Raw genomic sequence first — 24,143 nt, 5'->3', positions numbered from 1 at the left:
ATAGCTTTTGTGCTAATTCTTTGACAACAATTGTTTTTAGAAACCAAGACAGTTACTGAATGTATGTGTGTGTGTGTGTGTGTGTTTGTGTCAGAGCGGCTCCTTCAGTGGCTACCCCTGTCGAATACAAGAGTAGTACCATCTGCTCTAAGGCTAAGACCAAACTCACAACATACTCCCAGCATACAGTTGGTGGTCTCAGCAACCCCACAGATTGTCTATCCATGTTTGCATATGTATGTATGTTATGTGTGTGTGCGTGTGTGTGTGTGTGTGTGCGTGTGTGTGTGTGTGTGTTTCTCAGCCCTTTAATAAACGGATGTGTGCGTGCTGCAGCCCACCAAGTCAGAAAACCCAGATGGGATAAGGGATCATATTCTTGATTAAAAATGACGGAGGGAGTGCTAAATTCTTCTGTGTGTGGTGTGTGTGCATGCTTATGTGCGAACACACACTTCGCACACTCCCATATGTTGATTTTGTACCTGCTCACACACTGAGTTAGGTAAAGATTGGCTCTCATTTCCTGAACAAGCTGATAAATTCCAGATATCCTACCCACCCAACACACTAACTGGACTCTGCGTAGAAGGAAAGAGAAATGTGGACCGTTCGCAGGAGGTGCATACTTACTCTACGCAATTAACCTTTAATTAAGCAGGCAGAGGCAGAGGTGAGGCAGCAAAGAGCCACAGAGGAACAATACGCTGTCTGTTCATTTACTGGAGTGTTATGGCCCTGGAATCTCAACCTGAGTCACTGCCTGATGGTTGATAGAGAAATCTGGATTGGACTGGTCCAGAGCATTTTAGAATTAAAGAATAATTCCTCTTTTATAGGCTATACAGAGGTGTCTTTGACCTAATTGTCCACTTTGGCTTGGTGTTAATACTAAGCAGCATCAGCAATGATAGCTGTTGGCCACCACAAACATGTGAATTGAAATCAAAAGCACAATCATCTGTTTCTTTTTTGTCCATGTAGCGTCATGGCCACTCTCAGAGCTTTTCTTTAGTGCCATCATCAGTCCAAAAGTTCTGCTTGTATAAAAGAAACATCAATCATGAGACATAACTTTCTCATTTGTAATAGTGATACTGCATGCAGTGTTGTAAGTCAAACTCTGCACTGCAATTATTACTGACACCAGAAGCTTTTTTACTTGCTGGTCTTGTCATTGAGAGCAATCATAGGAATGATTTATTTAGAAGAGTGTTAATGAAGACAATGGAGTTTCACATAAAAATATTAACCACTCTAGGTCAACACCTAGCGTATGGTGAAAAAATAAACTGACTAAATACCTTTACTATGGGTTGTTGTTAAGTCCATTGGGGAAAAGAAATGAAACAAGCTTAATAAATGTGTTTAAGATACAGTATTTATTAAGGAGGACTGAATATTATTACAAATGATAGTGAGAGAAAGAAACTGAAGACAAAATCTCATACTTTATGAATGAGGCCTCTGAACATATTCTGTTTATATCACCACCTATGCATTGCAAGTAATCATGTCAAACTCTCCTACATTGCCTAATTCTATTGTTTTCTGGTTAGATCGATATATCTTCCCACGTTAATAAGCCTCAAAAAAGGAAAGTTACATCAAATCTAATACTTGGTGGCTTCACAAATTAGAAATTAATTTGATGCTCTTTCACTCTGAGTAGATTTATATCATGTTGTAAATGCTCTGTCCATGTGTAACCTATTTTTGAGACGGTGGTTGGCACGGACACATTTCTCTTAATTTAGTCCTTTATTTTTCTAAAATCAACTTGTCTCTGATCCGCTGAAACATGACTTTTTACAGCAGGTAGCATGGAGGGGAGATTTGCTCTTTTCCTGTCAGATATATCTTTGCCCTGCGCTGCCCTGCAGATCGTTGCGCACACTCCTTTGACCATTTATGGCAGCAGTTAACTCCCAGTGCTCTGGTAAAGAGCTTCAGCAGCAGGTGAAGCCAGAGATGTAGCGGAGAAGCGTATCCCAGACCTGATACAACATTACAAAGCATAAACTTACAGGGAAGAAAAGTAGCACGGGCCACACCAGGGTTAAAGATTAAAATGTGTGTGTTCGTGTGTGCTTTAGTATAATAGCAGATTGATTCCAGACTGGTGTTTCTGTGGATTTTGGAAAGGGAATACACCCTGCCCTCCTTTCACTGTAGCACTGCAGTTGCATACCCTCTATCCATTCAACTGATGGATGTGACCCAAGAGACTCACAAACACACTGCACCCTGCAATTTCAGGAGAGAAGAGAAGACAAAAGAAGAGAGGCGAATAGAGAAGAATACAAAGGAAGACTAGAAAAGCGATCTCAACTCAACACAACACAATGTCACTAAGATTGTGCAGCCAGCCACTTCTCTGCTGCTCTGTTCCACTTTATAATATTCTACTCTTTCTGCAACACACAGTGTAGTGTCCGTTTTCTCTTCCTCATTCCAACAGAGGGATCCATCCCTCAGGTCACAGACCGTTTCAAAACAGCCTTTATTGTAGCACGCTGTTTCTTTTGATTACAGGAAGGTCTCACTTTACCCATCTACTCCGTAGCTGAGCATATTGTATTACTTACCGTTCTTTAAGTATGTATATGTGTATGTAAATTTACTTGTGTACGCAGATTGATAAACTTGCATACTGTATGCGTATTGTTTGTTTAGATTGTCTTTTTGCGCGGTCTTTAGTTTGCACTTTGTACTAAAGGATGTATCATGTTCGATGCATCTGTTTGTCTTGTTTGAGACAAAAGTCCTCTGTTACTTTCCAAGAAATCCGTACATATGAGAAATCTGCCCTAGGTGAATTTTTCTCTCTCTTACTACATGTTGGTTTCATTCTGAGCTGAAAAGTATCAGAGGGGGTTAAAACATAAAACGTGTTTCAACATGTACTTTTTTATATAAGCATCTGTATTTTAGGTTATCATACATGCTAGTTTATCAAAACACACTGTGAGGAAATACAGCATGTATCTAAAGTAAGAGGCCATCAGTGGCCACAGAAAAAGCAGTAATATCTTTCATATCCACGTCCAAATGCATATCACAACCACATTTGGAAAGACTAACTCAAAAGCCGAGAATAGAGTTGCGTAGTGTTTAATAAATTGCATCTGACTGGCCAATAAAACCCTGCCGTCTGCTCCAGAGGGGACATTCAAGGGTCAAGGCCCCCATTCGCTGATCCAGACAGACAGCCCCCGATTCTGTGTTTTCCGCAAAACACAAACGGGTGAAATTCATACTTCGGCAATGTCAACTTCCCTCTGCAGCCCTGTCACTTACAGCACAGGCCTCTGAGAGTGCAGAGAGAGGGAGAAAGAGAGGATATATCCTGTATCATTTCCTGTTCTTCCAAGCGGTGTCTTTCTGACCTTGTTCATGATATGCCTCCATGCTTCTCACTATCCTCCTCCCTGGCGCTTTTATACATGATTCCGTCTCTCCGTCTGCCTGTCTTTCTCACTGATGCGCTTATTATCTGTCTGCCTGTCTTTCCCTCTTGGCCCTACCATATACCCACAGCCTGCAGCTGGCAGCAGAGGGGACGCATTGCAGGCTGAGGCGGGCATATTTGCTCCCCCTTTTCTCTTGGGCGACGCGCCAGATGCTGCCTCTCCCTCTACACCCATTTTTGACCACACGGTCAAGAGGGAGTGTTTTCTGTTGCTCTTGGACTGCACTTTCAAAAAGCCTTTCCTTTGCCCTGTCTGTCTGCGCTGCACGTCTGACGAAAACTCAGACCCATTTTTTCCAACCAAAAGTGCTAGTTCTGGCATCGTAACCAGCCCTCTTCCCCCCTTCACACACACACACACGCACACACACACACACACACACACACACACACCAACCACCTCACTGAAACACCAAATATTTCATTTTCAAGGCAGGATAGTGGAGGTGCTAGATGAGGGGAAAAAATTGATACAGTATATTTATGAAAACAAACTGGACGGGTGCTTTGACGAGTGCAGTTTAGATTGTGAATATATACCAACAGGAAAGGTGAGAGGCAGGTAAATGTAAACGTTCATTACATTACCATTGACTGCTGGGCCTCTGATGTACGTTCCCTGGTTTCTTAAAAGCTCTCCTCTGACCAAAGTCTAGCTTCTTATAATTCCATACAGAGCGCTGGGAATTTATTAAATTACCTAAAATGATCACATAAGAAAAAGGGCTTCAGAATCTGCTGAGGTGCACAGGATAAGCTTTCAGAGCTATCTACAGAATCTCTTTAATTCACCAAAAGTGTGTGTGTTTTCAAATGTGCCTCAGAGCAGCTTTTTTTTTGCTGAGTCCATTAAAATCTCCCACATCCCTCTTTTTGTAAACAGGAAAATCATTTGACACGTAGAGTGAACCAGTGTGTATACATGTGAATGCCGAAGGAATTATTAATTTATATTTTGCCAGTATTTCTTTCTTCTTACTATAACAGTTTGTGTCAGTTTTACTCTAGTTATTATAGAATAATTAGTATTTCTTCTGTTTTGTTAGCATTTAACAGATAACCCATCAAAAACCCATCATAAATACCTATACCTATTATCATTCATTAAAACTCTAATAATTTCAATGTCATTCCAAGGCGTTTTTTAAAAACTCTGCTGGCAATTACACACAAAATAAATGCCTAATTGTTGCTTAAGTGTTGTTAAAAAGTACAGAATAATTATATTTTGCACTCCTTATAACACACAAAGCATTTTACTGTACTAATTGAAATATTTTGTACTGGTCAGATTAAACTGTTAAACTGATAAACTGTTTCTTTTAGGGCAGCAACAAAAAATTTTCTTCATAATTGATTAATCTGCCAAATATTTGATCAATTGTTTCATCGTTTGGTGCATAACATATCAGAAAATTGTGGAAAATGGTGTTTTTAATGTCAAAGAAGTCAAACGACTTGACTGGACAGTCTCATCACAGGAGATTGTGCATATAATAATTTTAATTTAATTTTTTTTACTTACATACACCTCCAAACAATTCTTTGATTCCCCAGATTGTTGAGGAAGTGAGCCATCTGTGAGACAATACAGAGTTCTTTATCTTTATGAAACGCACATATTGTCTTTGTTGTCCTGAAAAATACAGTGTGGAGTGTTAATGCTCGGTCTTGAGGTTAAAGAGTATCCTTTCACCTTTACAAGACTTGGCCTGCCCATGGAAACACCACCCAGACAGCAAACACACAGAGCATGGTGTTAATGAGTTCTGTAGGATGTGTAGTCTCCTTCTGTTTTGCTCTCTTTTCCGCCCCATCAGGGAATATAAAGTTTAACAGCCGTTTTGCTATCAGTGACCCTGAGGAGGAAACGCACTCTCCACTGAGAACGACTACTAATTACCCAAAGCTCTGTTGGTGTCTGTGTTGCTGTGTGTGAGTCTATGTGCAAGGTGTGAATGAATGCATGTGTTTGCTTGTGACTGTACTTTTGCATGTAGAGAGCGTGTCACCTACTGATGTAAAGTTGCAAAATTTGAGTAGTAGTAGAGGGTGTATCAGCTCTGCATGTGTTTGTGACTGAGTGTGTTTAACAAAAGGTTGAGGTTGGACTTGGGTTTTAGATAGGTGGGTGGGTTGGGGGTGCAGGCTAATTTATGTCAGCACTATAGTGAGCTCCTAGATTTATTGATGGTAAGGCAATACGGAGAGATCTGCTTCTTCAAAAACGCTCTGCCCCCCACCCCACTCACACACACTCTCTCACACACACACACAACTTAATGCCCTCCACCTCCCACCTTCTATTATACAACATGTCTGTCTTTCACACCGAACCCGACTGTAACTGTAGAGGCTGTACTGCTGCTGTGCTGACGCAAAGGACATATGGTCCCGAAAGAAACCATTAGAAGAATTGGGGGGTTGGATTCTCTCTCCCACACACACACACACACACACACACACACACACACACATACACTTGCACTGTACATGGCCCACACCCCCCTTTAGCCATCTCTATAAAATAACCGAATTCTTTAAATATGTAGAGGGATTAGAGCAAAAATTGTCCTTCGGAGGGAAAGTGAATTTACCAGCTGAGACGGGACAATATTTTGCAAGTGGGTCAAATGGGAGTATCAGGACAAGGAAGGAAATACCCTGTAAATTTTTGGGAGCAATGTCTCTGCATCAAAACCCCATGACTATATTTTGTACTTGTTCTGTTTAAAGTTTATATGATTATTTATGTGCAGAGTACAGTAGGAAATATTATCTTAAAGTTAAGGAATCTTGTTTAGATCATGACAAACAGAATTAGGTGACAAATAATATTTATTCAATCAAATATTATATTTTCTAAATTCTTGTAGACTTGAGGGTTTCATCTGTAAGCCACTATTTGTGCATTGGACAGATGTAATGTTGGGAGAAATAATGAGCAATAATCTGAACTTTATATTAATCTCTAAACGTGTAACCTTTTCGCACTAATCTTTCCAAATAAGTGCAACCCACATGCATATTCATATTCACTAGTAATTTGTCTTTCTGTTTGCATGGACACATGAAACTGTAGTGGTTCTGAGTGTCTCTTCAGTTGAGATCAAGCAGAAAAAAACTTCAAAGTCTTGCTCCAGAAAGCTCAGTATTTTTATATGCAGGCCTGGGTTCTCTCCCAGCCGTTGTCGTTTCAAAAGAGCTGAAGGCTTATAAAAGCCATGTTAGGGTTATTGTGTACATCCTATCGGCTTCAGCCTTCACTGACCAACTTTGTGTGTGTGTGTGTGTGTGTGTGTGTGTGTGTGTGTGTTTGTGTGTGTGTGTGTGTGTTTGTGTGTGTGTGTGTGTGTGGTCATTAGGCAGAGCTACAGTGGAATCCGTTTACTCTCAATAATTTCGCTGTTCAGTTTTTGTGAGCCTGAGAGGAGGAATGAACATCCTGAGTTTATTGGCCATTAGAGAACTGTGTGAGTGTGTGTGTGTGTGTGTGTGTGTGTGTGTGAGAGTCTGTATGTGTGAGTGAGCCAGTTTGTTTGGCTAAGTGAGGCAATTTTGGTCTTTAAGTATCTCATGTCACTTCCCCTCAAAAAGGGGCAAGTGATACAAGCCCTCCATTCTTAGGAACACATACACATATGGATGGACACATAACACAAACTGCACACACACTCGTCAGGCTCCAATTCAACTGGAATATTTGTTCTCAAACATTCATTTCAAACACTAGATTTGTATGTGAATGCTTAGTAATCTAAACATGAAAAATAAAAAGTATGGACATTATTTAAAGTTTCAGTATGAGGTTACAGTTCTCAGAAGTTTATTATCTCTAATTATTTTCCTTCCCTTACAGTTGACCCAGTCACTATTGTTTTGCGTGCATTACCATGTTCTTTAAAGCCGATATTAAACAAATCAAAATGGCTAATGACTGATGCAACTGAAATCAAAGTATTGAGTCCCCCCCCAAACAGACTCACTGACGTGCAGAGAGAAAACAGAAGAACCTCAAACATGTACGCGGATCACAAGAGGAAACTTACATAGTTGCTCGTCAAAAGCAGCCTAATTCCTTTAAGTCAAGTAAGATGTTACCTGATTGGCTCTTCAGGGTGGTCCTCTGATTAACTTGACCGTCCAGAAACTCGACAACTTTGATCTGTGATTGGTGAGGTCACTCAATGAGGTCAGCCAGCGTCTGCAGTGAAACTAAGAGGGCCGGTGATGAAGTATTTGAAGAGCATCGTTCCAAAATGAGACGTGACACCTAATTTCACCAAAAAAGGGAAGAAAAAAAACATGATTACTGGCATGCGTGAGAGTTGAACTTGTACTGATTCAGATTTGAACGATCAAGAAAAGCTATTAAACTAGATATAAGGTTAGCCGATATAGCTGAAATTGGTATTATGATACAAATATTTTTTCTTATCTAGATATTCAGTGCATTATGATTTTGTAAAAGCATACAAAATCACATATGAAGTGATCAAACTGATCTTCTGTTGATTGTCACTTTTTAGCTACAGTTAGCTTGAAATCATTCATTTGGACAACATAAGCAATATATACATATATACAATACAATATGATCATATAGTTATGATACCATCCCACCAAAAGTCAATTTATGAAAATAAAAGCTAAAGCAATTTGGCAGTTAATCTACTAGTCGGTTGGTATCAATCAGCAACTATTTAGACGGTCGATTAGTTAAAAATGCCAAACATTCTGTGGTTCCGGCTTCTCCATTGTGCTGTCTTTCTGTGTTATATCATTTTAAATGTAATATTTTTGGTTGAACAAAATAAGACATGAAGACGTCACCCTGGGCTCAAGAAATGGTGACTTTTTTACAAATAATCAACAGACTTCATAGCAGCCCTGATGGTAACATATAATTATTTCCCAGTTTCCCTAATTTATTTCCCTGCTAAAATAGCTTTATGTTGTATATCTTGAATTAGTGTCACCCTCTGTGTGTCTTTACATGTCCTCTTTTCTTTCTATTTGCCTTTTTTCCTTCCCCATTGTCTCTCTTTCTTTGTCCCTGCTCTAACATCTCACTTGGTCTCCCCCGTTGCTTCAGAGGAAGATGAACTCTGAACAGCTGTGGTTCTCCCCGCCTGCCATGAGTTATGGCTAGCTGCTGTCCTGTTGGCTTTTATTGATCATATTACACTGGCTGATGTAAATATGACTATGGCTTCAACAACCCTACCTGCCCCCTCACTCAACCTAATACAAAGCTGGAACACGCAATGTGTGTGTGTGTAGGTGAATGAATTTAATGCATACCTGTGTGTTTGCGAGAGCAAGTGAGGAGGTCGGGGAGAGATTCACTGTCTATCTGTGTTCGTGTGTCTGTGTGTGTGTGTGTGATATTCACTTCCTGACCCCAGGACACTCCTTCCCAAGGTAGATGCATAACGTCAGGCTACATGCAGTTTGCAGGAAAAAGCGAGCTGAGATCCAACATGATGAACAGCTCTGAGCTTTAAGTTGGCTATAGAAGATCCTGCCTTTGTGTGTCTATATATTTTGCTGGGCTGTGACTACCCACAGTGCTGTATATAATATATCTTTTCACGCGTTGGTGTGTCCATGCGTTGCACACACAGAAGTATTGCTGGATTTTATTGCCACGTCTAATTTTATGGGTGTCGTTTCTCTTTTTCTGCTTGTATTAGAAACATCTCAGACATTCATTATCATTACAGCATTGAAAAAAAAGAAGGAAGAAAGAAGGTAGAAAGAAAGAGATGATTAGAGCAGTAAAGAGTTCTGTATGGGCTAAACAACTGTGAGACTACACACACCCACACACACACTTTTGAGCCACCAGCTGCATTGTAAGCTCTGATTAGGTTTTTGGTGCCCTGACCTGAAGGTGTAAATTCTACATTAATGCCTCGTCTATTAACTTGACTGAACTCTGATGCTTTCACTACTGAAGCTGCAACACACACACAAACACACACACACCAGTATACACAGGCATACATACATATTCAGAAAAGCACATGGAGAGCCTTGCAGCTGCTATCCACCCACACACCATACACACAACCATGTCATTCCTTACCCCCCCCCCCCCCCCCCCCCCCCCCCCCCCCCCCCCCCCCCCCCCCCCCCCCCCCCCCCCCCCCCCCCCCACACACACACACACACACACACTCTACCACATTTAGTACCACATTCACTGCATTCTGCCATTCCTCTAACACAGACAGGCAGGAAGCAAATGTGTCATTTATTAGAGCCTGTTTCCAATCTGTGCTGATGATGAATATCCCTGATCTCCCACATGCTGCTTCTGAATATTCTGAGACAAAGGCCTCTTATGAAATTATACTATCATTAGAATGACTGCTCTGATTAGATACTGGGACTGGATTAGCCATCTGCTTGGTTACGCAGAGGAATGATATGATCAAAACTAATTACCATGTATTCCTACACACGAACACATTAAAGGGTTTAGTTTCAAAATATGATATGCCGTATTCATTTTGATTGGCTAAAAAATTTCCTTGCGTGGTGGAATTCTTTAGTACAGTACTGTTCAGTACAACAGGGCGCTGTGATGTTGATAAAAATGTAATAGTTCAGTTTAACAGTAATCTTTTTGGAATTTTTAAAGTTATAATTATAGGGTGAAAGTAAATATCTCATTAAGACTGTACCAAATAAGAGAATAAGTCAGACAGCAAAATGTTACAAAGCATAAGATTGTGGGATCAGATTTGATTTGTGAAATGATTCAAACATGAGGAATTCAGCTTGTTTCTCTTAGCTCCTTAAAAGCTACTGTTTCATAGATGGATACATCATATTTACAAAAATGTTTAGCCTGATAACACATAACACATATCCAAGTAAACATTTTAGATTTTCAATAGTAAAAGCTGTTGTTAAAAGCCACTTGTTTCCACATGTCACACAGCATAAAATAATGGAGAATGTTGTTGGCTGTGTGCTGGTGTCAAGAGTTGCCACTGTGGACTGGACATATGTAGCAATTTATCACTTGTCTCTCAGCACATGTGTGGGTGGCCCGGCAGCGGGTATTATTGCAATTTGGAAGCAATTGACAGTAATCCCTCCTTTCTGCTTGTGTGAAAGCTCATCATCCCCCTGCATGCCGACAGGCACGTCTTCACTAGAGATGACCTCCAGAGCTGGTACAAAAAGCTTTGGGTCTGTCGTAGTTCATATTGTATATAATTTTCAGCTCGTCTTGAACTTTTTCGTTGAGGCCTCTCAGAGTAAACCACTATACTCTCAGGGAAACTAAGCACAAATTAATCCTTGCAGAGACAGTGATGGCAATTCTATAACTATATGATAATAATTTTATTACAGAGCAAAGATTGACACTTATGCAGAACCATGAAAGAATTGACCACCAGTTTGATATGTGGTCATCAGCTTTGAGGTATCACAAAAAAAGAACAAGACACTGATAAAGGAAGCGTAAGTATTTTTTTCTGAATGGCAGTTGGGCTCATTTTCAGTTGGTGAGGATCAGAGAGGACCATATGAGTTTAGATGCTGCTCCACTGTCTGAATTACATTTACCTTTAATGTCTTTTTCAATCCAGGAAGTATGACGTGTTGTTGCTACTCTATTGATGGAGGAGGTCACAGTGGACGGTTTGACCTTCAAAGCACAGGTGGTTGGCATCCCACATGCTGTTTGGTTTAAACCACTTTCAAAGTCAACGTGTCCTCTCACGTTCTTAAAGTTAGTTCTGACTTTTTTTATATACATATTTAACTAAGACGACCAACTTTCTCTAACTTAAACCAAGCGTTTTGAGTAGCCATGAGCGGATATTGTAGTGTTGTAGTGTTGACGGCGAATGTTTTGTAGATGTGTTCCACATAAATATTTTTTCATTATGTTGATAAAAAGCCTGTTCCTGGCAACATTATGTTTCTATATGTATTTCCTATCAAAAATGTGTGTGTTGTGTATGGACAGGAACTACTGTTACCTGCTGGCCTGAGGTTACTTTGTGATCTTCCATGAGAAGGTGGAGAAAGTTGTAAATGAGAAGGCTAACTGGGCTGCTTTGCTTGCTCCACTGCCATTGTGATCCTAAGCTGATTAAGTGACAAGGTCATAAATGAATGAATGGATAAAACAATTACTGAAAAATCATATTGTGGGTTTCCTAAGATCTCAAAATAATCAGGCTATAAGAGCTTTAGCAAGTGGTGACTGAAGGATTTAAAGAAGCTGAAGAAGGTAAAGAAGAGGCTTTGATATACAGGACCAACAGAATAAATCTGGGCGTAGTAGGTTTATGCCTACTTTGATGTAAACAAGCAACTGTGATCCTCATATTCTACAATCAGTAAATAAATACACACATGCAGTAACAATTAGTTTTTATATATGCACTTATTGTAGAAACATTTTTGGAATGATTTTATACTTTTGAAATGTTATACTTTTATAATCATGTATATCACTTGCTGTAAATAAGAAAGTGTTATATTAAGATCTATATTCTGACTTGTAGAGAAAAGGGAATATGTTGAATTACTGGCATAAACAGCAACTCTACATGGAGAAACTAAACCTTAGTAAAGCGTAATGATGCATGAGGCAGTTCCTCAGCCTAAGCTCCATCTTTTCTCCCAAATAGCTGTGGTTGCCATATGCTAAGATTGACTATAATTGTTAGTTTCCTGGACAAAGTGTTCAGAGGTTTGCAGGCATTTAATATACCCTGCAGGCAGAATTAAAAAGCAATCATGAAATCCAATTCTTCCATATAAAAACAAATGATACGCCGTGCCACACTTTTATTTACAAAGCAAACACTTCTCATCTTCACAGTATCTCATATTATGCCCAATAGTGAGCAGAATACAACAAAACGTTTGATGGATGGTTTGGTTTAATGAGAGAGAAGTCATTTAGACGATTCAAGTAGACACATTATTAATGGGAGTTCTTGGAGGCTTCACAGTGGAAATAGAGTTTGCAGAGCTTCAATAACTTATACATTGAGTGCATAAATAATGTGAAAAGATAAAGTAAGAGCTGTACTGGAAAGGCAAGGCAGCAATGCCAACACACACTGATCAGAAGAATACTGTTTTCTTTTTGTGATGGTCTATACTGTGATGACAGCATAAATCAGTAACCAGTCAAAGTTATTTGTGTTCTTTGGATCAGCTGCCTCAGAGAATCTTTCTTTTCATGGGCATGTTTGTTTTTATTATTAGCCATGTTAATAACATGGCTCTAGGGATGGCAATGTTGGTCTGCCAATAAGTTCCACCACTTTGGTCCAGACTGAAATATCTTTAAACTATTGGATGGATTGCCATGGAATTTTGTACAGTCACATGGTGCCCAGAGGATGCATCCTACTGAATTTGGTGATTCTCTGACTTTTTCTCAAACACCAGCAGTAGGTTGACATTTTTGGTTTTTAGCGAACAAATGTCTCAAGATATATTGAGTGGAGCTAATTAGCAGAGTTTCAGGAGCAGGACCACACATCAACCACGTCATCGCCAGCATTTCCATAAATACCCACACGTCCCAGCTCCTCTTCTTTGCTCTCACGTTCTGCCCCCCCACCCCCCTTCTCTGTCCTGCCTCCTGATCTCCTTCTTCCTTATAAGGGTCTCCGTCTGCCCTGGTGCTACGGCGGGTTTCTCTATCGTAGCTTCCCCACAACGCTATTCAGCAACTGCAAGCCTTTTACATCTTCTGTTTCGATCATCAATAAATCATTTAATCATACCTGTTGATTGTGTTATCCTTGCTAGTGAAAGGGACTGCCTTTGCAACTTGATACATTCATGGTGCACAGAGGATGGATCCTAATGACTTTGGTGAGCTTTTTTCCTGTAAAATATCTCAACATCTAGACAACAAATTTCCTCATTCTTATTTAGTCATTTTATCCCCAAATGATGAAAGTAACATAATGATTTTAGTGATTGCCTAACGCCATAAATGACCAAATAATTGAAATTCACATTTGCTTCAGATGCCGTTTGTGTTTGGTGATTATTAAATAAATAATAAATATAAATGAACATGGTTAACATTTAACATGCTAAACATCAGCATGTTAGCATTGTAATTGTGAGAATGTTGCCATGCTAGCATTAGCGTTTAACTTAAAGCATCTCTGTGCCTATCTACAGCCTTACAGAGCTGCTGGGATGACTGTTGAGTCTTAGTCTTTTTTCTTGATAGCATCAAATTACCCCATTTATTCCATATGACAGTATAACTATCAACTGAAACCAATACTGATGGTATCTTGTAGGTGGGATGTAGAGTAGGTTGTCCATTGGATCCTCAGTGGTAACATAGCCATTTATGCTAGTGCAAAATAAATTACATTGTCAAAATTCAAGCTCTCTGTACCAAGTGCAATTATTTATATGATGTTAAACAATTAGTTTCATGTCATAAGAACATCATGGTGGCAAAGTATATTCACAGAAATTAATAATGACATGTATGTTTAAAGATATAGCAACCTGCGCTGCTGTTTTCAACCAACACAAACACTGGGGTGAACTACAAAAAGTGAAACTCTAAAAAAACACAATGTTTCAGGATACAGTAAAACACAGCACCGATCATTTATCAAAACTTCATTGTCTTTATGCCATAAAAACATCATGTAGTATGATACACATAACAAGACATTTCTCTCTGGTACAGTATCACTACAACCACTGACTCTATCATGGAACTATTTACTGCCCATATGGCCGGTGACACAGGGTCAAGCCTGTGTTTCAAGTGAAACCACAAAGTGTTGTAAAAATCCTGCATACAGGGATGGATACAAATTCAAGCATTAGCACATTGCTAATTACTGCGGGTCACTTTTAATAAATACTTTCCTGACATATGAGTTCCAGCACTGTAAAAAAGGAAGAATGTTGCATGAGGGAAAAACATTAAGCGATGCTGCAGACTTTTGCTATACGTAGAAAGCTTGGGTTGCATGTAAAGGAATACTATACTGTAAGATACGATTCACACAGGATACTGAAGTCCCCTGGTTTGCCTTCAAGAGAATACTCAGTTTAAGAATTATCACATTTTCTTGAATAAAAATAGAAACCTGGCCATCCAAGCCATGTTTTCTAAGAGCAAGTGTCTTAATGAGCGGACATACTGTAAAAGCTGCACTTCAACTGCAGAGTTCTCTTGGGTAATTGACATGTTATTTTGTGTATCAGTGCTTCCTTTGCCATTTTCCAGTTTCCATAATAAGTTCTGATCCTAGCTCTGGCCTTATTTACACTGAAATAACATTGCGGCATCATAGTAGAGTCCTCTTTTTTTGTTTTAGGGGTGGGGCAGACTCTGCCCTTATGTTTCTGGCCAAAAGAGGCATTTATTTGTTATTTAAAACATGATCAGAAGCAACTGGTTATCATGATCCAGTTATATGTCCCAGCCTTCCGCTGTTTTAACTACTTTAGGCAAAAAACAAAAAACAATTTACAGTAAAAGAACACAGCATATAAGCCTGTACAAATGAAAATGTATGCATGGAGAGGCTGCACACCATTTGCCGAATTCTAGCTGATAATACATAATTCCACACTGGAGTGTGTTTGCAGTCATTTTAAACAAGCCCACAGCGTTGACATAAATCAGTGTATGTGTGAAGCTCGTATACCTGCATGTCTGCACACTGCAGGTTTGACGAGAGACAGGTCTGAGGGGATTTCACCATAAAGGTTGGGAACCGTGAAATATCTGAGAAGTGCTGGAATATTTCTCCTCTCTAAATTATAGCCAAAAGCATGCTATGGTCTTAGTGGTTGGGGGGAAACGCCTTGGCAGTGCATAAAGGGCTCAGTGTGCGGCTGAAATGACCGTGCAACTCCTGAAAATAAACAGGAATCAAATAGAGTGATTGATCGAATAAATTAACCTCAGCAGCAAGCGGCATGCTCACTCTTTCTTTCCAACCCGATCTCTCTCTCTCTCTCACACGCACACACACACACACACACACACACACACACACGGTGCTACTCATCAGCTCCAATGACCAGCCTTTTAGAAAAACAGACACTTGTTGCTGTTTGCGCCAGTGCTCTGGCCAGCTGCAATTTAAGTGTAAGTTTGTTCCACAGCAGTGTGGTGGTAGTGGTAGGTGGGCAGTGGGGTGCTAATTGGTTAAGGCTTTTTTTTTGGCAGTGGGTAATAGATGCAACTGCACAGCCTGTGCTAAATTGCAGGGCTTTTAATTTGTCCTCTGACTCCAGAAAAAGTTCAAATTGCAATATGGTGGGTTGGAGATGGACCAAAACCGATTTTAACAAGATTTTTATTTGCTAAAGACAGCTTACCTGCTAGTTTCATATTTACATTTCTGCCCAATGGAGCCTTTTGATTATCTTATCAGATATTGTTCAGGTATTTCATCAAGTAATGATATGACAGATTTTGTAAATAATACTTTATTGAAGCATTTGTTTGTAACTGTGTTTGTGTTGTTGGGTCACACTGCAAAAGAAAGCCAGAATTGAATTATATGGTTTCAGAGAAGAGTTCTTTGTATAAGAAGAGTAAAATTATTTGTTAAAACTGGGTGTTCTCTCGCAATTTAAAGTTACAGATAATTTGAAATCATAAAATTCTGATATAGTATCTATATGCATTAAATCATCAACAATTTTGAATAAGTGATTCAGTAATATGTTTATAGTTCATTCCAACTGTGTAGTATTTATTAGTATTTACAAGACAACTTTCATACTAAACTCATAGAGGCTGATCGTATCCAGCATGTACAAAAGCCAGATCAAGATAATGATTGTCTTTTCTACCTTTTCTACTTTTCTACTATGTTTATGCTGGTGTTTGCCCTCTGATGATCATCATCTAAAGGTGATGCTTGACTTAACTGCCTGTGAAATTGCTGCATGTGGTGCAGGCCTATATTCTGGAGTGGGATTGAAATGTAAACCTTCCAATATGATGAACCTGCCGACCTGTCAGAGCCTTTTGGAAATGAAGACAAGACCTACACCCCACCAACCCAACCACACACACTGCCCCGCCCCTCCATCCTGCACCCTCCCTGCTGCTTATGTGCGGTTTATTGAAATCTTCTCCATGCTCTGTAGGATAGCTCTGCCCTCAAGGGTAACAAGATAGATGTAAACAACCAATTATTGGATAGGCCCTCATTCATATCCCTTTAACCGGTATAGACACAGAGGTTCTGGCTTTAATAATTTCTCTCTCTCTGCCCAACATTTGGATGTCTGTCATAAAGAATGTTACTCATCAACCCCTTGTTGCGCTTGTCTCAGGTCAGTGCCCCCCCGCCATATGCCCCCCGCCCCAACACATACGCTTTGCAACACACATCTTTCAATGATCAGCTCAATTAGTGTAGATCGTGGCGGAGAGCGGGAGAGGTGAGCGGTGGGAGGTTGTGAAAATAGGGGGTTGGCTATTAGGGGAAACGCGATCTCCATTCATCAGCGGCCGAAATAGTTACCGTTTCGGAGCCAGAGCCCTCTGATCAAACTGATCAGTGGAAACAAGTGGTTTACAAACACTGTCAAGGGCCAGACATCGGACCCCGATTTGCCCTTTCACTGCCGGAGCGCACGCCCAGCGGTCCTGACCATGAACACCCAATACAACGAAGATGCTTTCTATTTGTATTCACATTTTAATTGCTTGCTCTACTCTTGTATTTGCTCTGATAAATCCTCTGTACTGTTGCAACCCACATCCCTGATCATTAAACTTTCTAATCGAATGCAAAGTAGTTTAAGAAGTATTTAGATATGACAAGCTTATCAGGGGGCAACAACGACACAGAGTGCGAAGGTGTTGATAGAGAGATGTCACCAGGATGAGTGGGACAGTTTCTTCAGAGAGGGATTATTTCTTTTAAGTCAAAGTTTCCAAAGAAACAAGATTTTTTTTATTTTAACGCCATCTGCGCTGATTTAATGGTTGTTAGTAGTCTAATTAGAAATAACTGGATACCTGTCATTAAGCAAGGTAGGATGATGACTATTCCATTTAATTCAGTTTTATTTATGTTGCGCCAATTCACAAGGCAACAGTGAAACTGAGGTGAAGAACTTCATCAAAAAGCAAGGCATCTGTATATTTCTTTCTCAACAGCCTGATGAGGAGTATTTTCAGCCTGTAAAGTCGTTCTATTAAATGATTAGCTTTACAACTCACATCTGAATGACCTTTGATATGAAACGTAAAAACGAGACCATACATAACCTCTGTGGAACATAGTGTCACCACTGTGAGTGTAATTGCAGCGCTTCTTTCAGGAGTGGGAGAGCCTCCTGTGTGTTTCGCTAACAAGGCATTTAGGTAGGCTGTGTGTGTGCGTGTGTGTTAGAAGGATGGAGATGATAACTTCTTACCTGATGTTTAAAATCTCACGTCTGTCAAACTGTGTTTACAAGCGCTCATATTTTCCCTCATCTGCGCGCGAGCTTTGTGAGTTTTTCAGGAGCTGTATGAGTCAAAGTCAGCAAATTAAAACGCATCCAGAAAGCGGTATTAGTATTTACTAGGGTGTATTATGATATATAATGTTGTAGTTATCTAAAATATTTATTATTAGTATAATTATTATTATTATTATTAACATATTTTATGTAGGAATAAATTAATACAATCTTTTCTCGTATGGTCTGTATATATATAAGGTTAAATCGCCTCCTTGTTTTTCTGACTATCCATTTCAGGCGAGCCCGGTCCCATGGCGATTACCATCAGTCAGCTTAATGCCGTAATACTCTGAACTGCGCTTCAGGCGAAACCCAAGTCAATTTATTAAACACAGGGAGAACACAATGTGGAAACAGGGATCAGGCTCCTCTTACAGGACTCCACTTCTGTGGTGATAAACTAACTTCATAATTACACAAATAATTTACTTTTAAACTGCCACGACTTGGATGAAATAGTTTATCGCGCCAAAACAGCAGGAAAATATTGATCAATTTGTCTTAATCACAAATGAACCTGTGATCTGATCAGCCGATGAGTATATTTTATTTTTATACCCCTGGGATTTTAAGTAGGCTAGCTCCTTGCTTGCACTGTATCGGGTTGGCTGATATGTAGCCTATTTGCAGTTTTTTGTGGGGGAAAATGAAATTGAGCTCTGTGCAAATCAAATTACGCCTATTAAATACTAGGCAATATGGTTTTTAACAATAAAATTAATAATAGGTCTAATAATTAAAAAAAAAAAACTTTTTAACCTTTAATGTTCCCCACTCCCTGCCTTATTTTAACAAGCGTAACAAGTTCATTTTCTCTCTGAAATGGAACTTTTTTGTGGTAAAATATTAAGTTGAAATTGATGAAAGTTGCTGAAACAGGTCTGTCGGAGGAGAGAGTGAGTGAGTGAGTGAGTGAGTGAGTGAGTGAGTGAGTGTGTGTGTGTGTGTGTGTGTGTGTGTGAGTGTGTGTGTGTGTGTGTGTGTGTGTGTGTGTGGTTTGAGGCAGCAGTGCCGAGTGATGTGATACTGACTGTGGGTGTAACTCACAATCGTATCTCTAATGAAGAGGTCCCATGGCGAGGCGATAGAAATCTACCAACTGGTCAATCTTTGGTCCAGCAGTCAATAACACACGCGGACGGGCGCGTGACACACGCCACCATATACCTGACAACCCCTCAACAAACCATAACAGTGTTTTTATTGCTCGTCATGCTGCTGCCATTTCCTTCTAAGCTTCACCGCTGCAGTCTGGAGAGCAGGGGTCTTTCATCGGGCAGAAACTCACAATTTCAACAAGTAGCCTGCTACTCATCACTTTTTGCCCTTAGTGAATCATAAAACCTCTAAAAAATCCACCCTCTCTGTTTCCTCTTTGTTTCTCCACATCAATTTATCTTAATTATCATCTTGCAATGATTACTCAGGGCAGGTCTTCAAATCTTATCTTCTAATCCTGCTTGGATTAGAAGATAAGATAATCCTGATTTTGATGATCTCTGACTTCCATCTTCCTCTGCTGTTGCACTATACCGTGTCAGCCAGATGACTTCAATACAAATGGAAAGTTTTGTCTCACCGTGTGTAGCTTGATGCCGTTTTTCTGCTCCGCTGTTTCGGGTTGGGCCGACAGACTGTCCTCCTTTGCTCTCCGTTCAAGAAACTACAGCACACACGAACATTTCATTTCAGCCTTTAGACCGGCTGCACACCTTAACACCGTTTGTCATTCTGTGCGCTCCTGTCGTCACTGCCTCACCCCTCATTTAGTCGTCAGATTCATCATCATCTGTGTTATCACATGCATTAATTAATACACCTTATCACGGCAATATCATAATACATGTTAGAGCAACATATCTAGCCTAATTCATACAGAAATACAATAATCCTTTAGGGATCACAAACAGAAGTGTCATATTTATACACGATTAGATTTTTAAAAAATCATTAAATCCGCTATAAAGTTAATACAAACCAGCTAACAGACACACTTTAATTATTTTGGGAATATGGTAGCGCACAATCTTTATAGCCTACATGCAAAGTAATTCAAATATTTTTGACAAATTACTTTCAGTACTTTTTCGAAGGTCTAAAGCCATATTGTTCTTATGTTGTTGTTATTTATAACATATCTCTCATATGACTCCCTTTTATGGTTACATTTAGTGACATGCAGTCTATTTTCACTAGCTGGCATCAGGCTGTTAGCTATGTCCAATCACCTGTAAACCCATAGCCTACCCAATATAAGTGAATGAAATGACCTTTACAACGTAAAGTTAACTTTAAAATAATAAATCGCTGCCCTCTCTAAGAGAATTAGTCTAATTATTTTGTCTTTATATTTATAAGCCTATTACTTTTTGGTTAATGGTAAACGCATAAACAGGTCGGGTATGTTTACGAACTTTTCATTAAACGCTACATTACTTGTTGTCGGCAGTTGACAGTTATTTTACTTGTATGAAAAGTAGAAGGGACTAACTTTAAAGTTCCAGGCGTTGTGGAAATCTTGAGTGATTTGTGAGAGCCGCTAGAGGCATGAAGATACTTCAGCAATCTCCGTGCGCTCTGGCGCCATCCTTCCCCCAGCTGTGGGACCAGCTCTGCTCTCCTTTTCCACACTACCCCCAGCTCTGCGCTCTTTGGCTGCCCGAGGTGCCTGTCAAAGTGAGGGGAAGAGAAAAAAACTCTTTTAGAAGACAAATCTGAGCAATATTTCTGTTGGTAGGCGGGCTAGTCGGGACGGGGAAAATCGGGTTGACTTTGCCAGGGAGCCACCTCAAAGCATATCAGGTTACTTTGAGTGACAGCGTAACCATGGCAAATAATTTGACTAAGGCTATTGTCTTATCCTCACCATCCCCGGGTCAGATAACCGACCAATCAGAGTTCATATAATCGCTTGTCTTGCCAGCTTAGAATAATATTATTAAAAAGAGCCAGCGAGTCCGGTCTCCGTGAGTAGGTTATGTTGAAACGGCATAGAAAAGGTGGAGGAGGACGGTGGAAGGAGTAGCAACTTTCTCTCTTTCTCACCAACTTTATGAGGATTTGTCGCCTGGGGTTTGCATGGCTGAATGGGCTTGAGTTTATTCCACAATACGCAGTTGGATATTACTTAACCGTGGGTTGTTTCAAGTTTTAAGCTACTCTTTTTGGGACCTTTTGCCGTTTATGGACTTAATGCGTTTTTATTTAATGTGAGACTGAGTGGGAAGACGTGGAAGTAAGGCACAATATAATCTATATTGATTTACGTTGTCGCCATGTCCATGCTTCCGACGTTTGGTTTTACGCAGGAACAAGTGGCGTGTGTCTGCGAAGTCCTCCAACAAGGGGGGAACATCGAGCGGCTGGGGCGCTTCCTCTGGTCCCTCCCGGCGTGCGAACACCTCCACAAAAATGAGAGCGTCCTCAAAGCGAAAGCCGTGGTCGCCTTCCACCGGGGAAACTTCCGAGAGCTCTACAAGATCCTGGAGAGCCACCAGTTTTCGCCGCACAACCACCCGAAGCTCCAGCAGCTGTGGCTCAAAGCGCACTACATTGAGGCGGAGAAGCTGAGAGGCCGCCCGCTCGGCGCCGTGGGGAAGTACCGTGTCCGGAGAAAGTTCCCCCTGCCCCGGTCCATCTGGGACGGAGAAGAGACAAGCTACTGCTTCAAGGAGAAGAGCAGGAGCGTTCTCCGGGAGTGGTACACCCACAATCCCTACCCATCCCCGCGGGAGAAACGAGAGCTGGCCGAGGCCACGGGACTCACCACCACGCAGGTCAGCAACTGGTTCAAAAACCGACGGCAGCGAGACCGAGCGGCGGAGGCAAAAGAAAGGTAGGAGAAAAGAGAAAGAAACTTTTATATACGACATATTTCAGACTATGTGAAAGTTTTAGTATTTTTAGGATTATGACATCAAGCAAAAATAGACAGAAATCACATTTAAAACAGGCAAACATACAGTGTTTCTTCGGTGCGCCTAAATGCAATATTATTTGCTGACCTACATCTGGCAATTTATTGCATTGACCTTACAATATATTTTAAGCTCTTAACAAATCGTTCCAGTTATCGCCGCGTATGTGTGTCTATTGGTGGAAAACTATATTGGAAGCAGGAACTTTTTTCATGGTTTTAGAAAACTCACTGTTGTTTGTATGTTTGTGATAAGTGTGCAGGTCTTGCCGAAAATTTCAAAGGCAGAAAATTAAAGGCTTGTTGTCTGGTAAATTACAATTACAAAATACAACTTTTATGTTTTGTTCACACTTATTATAACATGAAATTTGACTTTCCCATTAGGATCAGATTAAAAGACCACCACTTTTTAACCCTCCAGAGACTGGAGTGAGCACAGAAGAAAACTTCTCAGAACGCGTTTGATAGTTGCGGTGTAATTGATGTGGCGGCTGTGTAGCCCCCATTTCAGCCCGGTTGAGATTTCATTAGGAGTTGTTTGTACATTTCAAGGTTGGAAATGACACAGGCAGGCAGAGAGTTTAGGCAGACGTGTTTTAGTCAGGTGTTCGCTCGGTTGGTGTCTTCTTTCACCCTCTGGCCACTAATTCGGGCTGAAAGCTCCACGTAAATCATGTCTTCCCACTGAGGAGAGCCTTGCTCGCACACTGCAAACATATGAACTATGCTATACGCAACAAGTACACGTTTAGCAATAATTAGACCTGTCATTTATTCAGACTTGGTAAGGGCTTGCCCACTTTGAAAGGCGTCTTTACCCACAGGTCAGATACTTAATACAGCTTCAAAAGTGAAATAGGTTAATTGTCTTCAGTCACTGTTCACCGCCATTCAACTCTGCACTGCTGCAGTGAATTGAGTCGCTAATTATTTAAATGACTTACTTATCGTTTCCATTTTGGCACACGGTTGATCATTAGACTAAGCATTTGATCAATTATTAATGATGCTTATTATAGCTATTGTAAAATTGGCGTAGCCTAATTAATATCCCAGTACACACAGTAGCATGGATGATACTAATTTTGCTCAGTGTGTAGGCCCACGTGTGGTTGTTGTTTTTACGATGTTAAAAAATACCTTTATTTTATCATATTAATAGTTTATTTACACATTTGGTCTTTTTTATTATGCATAGGTTTAAACGTGTGTTACCAATAGACCATGTCTTAAATATTTTTCCTGATGTAGGCCTACTAATGTGTTTTTGTAGAGTTTGTCTGCCCTTTCACCCCCACTGACATGTGACTTTGTTTTCTGTTGGCAGAGAAAACAACGAGAACTCCAACACCAATAGTCACAACCCATTGACTTCTTCCATGAATGGAAATAAATCTCTATTGGGGAGCTCGGACGACGATAAAACACCCTCGGGTACACCGGATCACACGTCTCCGAGCCCGGCTCTGCTCCTCGGGTCAAACGCCGGTTTACAGTCCCTGCACGGCCTCGCGCCCCCACCGGGACCCAGCGCCATCCCGGTACCCAGCGGTGCAGACTCGGTGCACCATCACCACTCATTGCACCATGACACCATACTGAACCCTATGTCTTCTAATCTAGTGGACCTTGGCTCTTAAAAACCGGCACAGAAGAGGGACAGAGAGCACCGATGGGTTTTTTTTGTTGTTGTTGTCTTTGTTTTTCGGAAGAGTAATGTAGGAGGTGGCCTGAGACAAGCTTCAAGCATTTGCGTCAAGGTGCAAAACAGACAGACTGGAACGCTACGAAAACAGCCACCGTAACAAATCATTTAGTCTCATATTCAACCGTTAAAGGTTTTTTTTAAGTGGGGAAAGTCTGCCTGTGAGCGCAACACACCTCCACTTATCCCTGAATTAAACTTCTGCTTGTTTCGTGGACTGTATAGAAACAAGTGTCAAGGCACAGCACTTAAGAAATATTCGAGAAGCTGCCATGTTCTCACCCTGTTGTCATATTTTTCCTCTTTAATTCGCTTAAGGAAAATATAATTCGAAAGATTATATGACTCAGTTTTGCAATGGTGGTGCAGACAAAAGGTGAGGTGGATACAGGTCGTTTTAGGTAAAAAAAAAAAAAAAAGAAAGAAAGAAAAAAGGGAGGGGGGAGAAAAAAAATTAATATTTTACCGGAATGTAATAACGTAACATGTTATATTGTTGAAAACAATAACAATAAAATGTCTTAATTCTT

The 24,143-nt window shown here is 40.3% G+C and overlaps 1 protein-coding gene and 1 long non-coding RNA gene across 2 annotated transcripts in view; one reads left to right on the top strand and one right to left on the bottom strand.

Moving 5' to 3' along the window:
- Nucleotides 1-21,668, bottom strand: part of LOC123984547 — a 26,090-nt gene extending 4,422 nt beyond the window's left edge. Inside the window, exons 1-4 of the long non-coding RNA XR_006828450.1 lie at nucleotides 21,256-21,668; nucleotides 20,481-20,657; nucleotides 19,569-19,652; nucleotides 7,574-7,745 (exon numbers count right to left, since the gene is read on the bottom strand). This is a non-coding gene — a long non-coding RNA (uncharacterized LOC123984547). The remainder of the gene's footprint in view (nucleotides 1-7,573; nucleotides 7,746-19,568; nucleotides 19,653-20,480; nucleotides 20,658-21,255) is intronic.
- six2a (SIX homeobox 2a) lies at nucleotides 20,761-24,143 on the top strand. Its single transcript, XM_046071481.1, has 2 exons — nucleotides 20,761-21,824; nucleotides 23,236-24,143. The coding sequence occupies exons 1-2, from the start codon at nucleotides 21,265-21,267 to the stop codon at nucleotides 23,546-23,548; spliced, it is 873 nt and encodes a 290-aa protein (XP_045927437.1). The 5' UTR covers nucleotides 20,761-21,264; the 3' UTR covers nucleotides 23,549-24,143.

This window comes from Micropterus dolomieu, linkage group LG15, assembly GCF_021292245.1.
Source record: "Micropterus dolomieu isolate WLL.071019.BEF.003 ecotype Adirondacks linkage group LG15, ASM2129224v1, whole genome shotgun sequence".
Lineage (NCBI taxonomy): Eukaryota > Metazoa > Chordata > Actinopteri > Centrarchiformes > Centrarchidae > Micropterus > Micropterus dolomieu.
Note: the sequence above shows the minus strand (reverse complement) of the source record. Positions and strands in the feature narration are given on the sequence as shown.

Bases quoted from the DNA above. Each gene is read 5' to 3' on its own strand.
- six2a (XM_046071481.1), top strand. From the start codon at position 21,265: ATGTCCATGCTTCCGACGTTTGGTTTTACGCAGGAACAAGTGGCGTGT. The intron at 21,825-23,235 runs GTAGGAGAAAAG...TTCTGTTGGCAG, and splicing joins GCGGCGGAGGCAAAAGAAAG to AGAAAACAACGAGAACTCCA.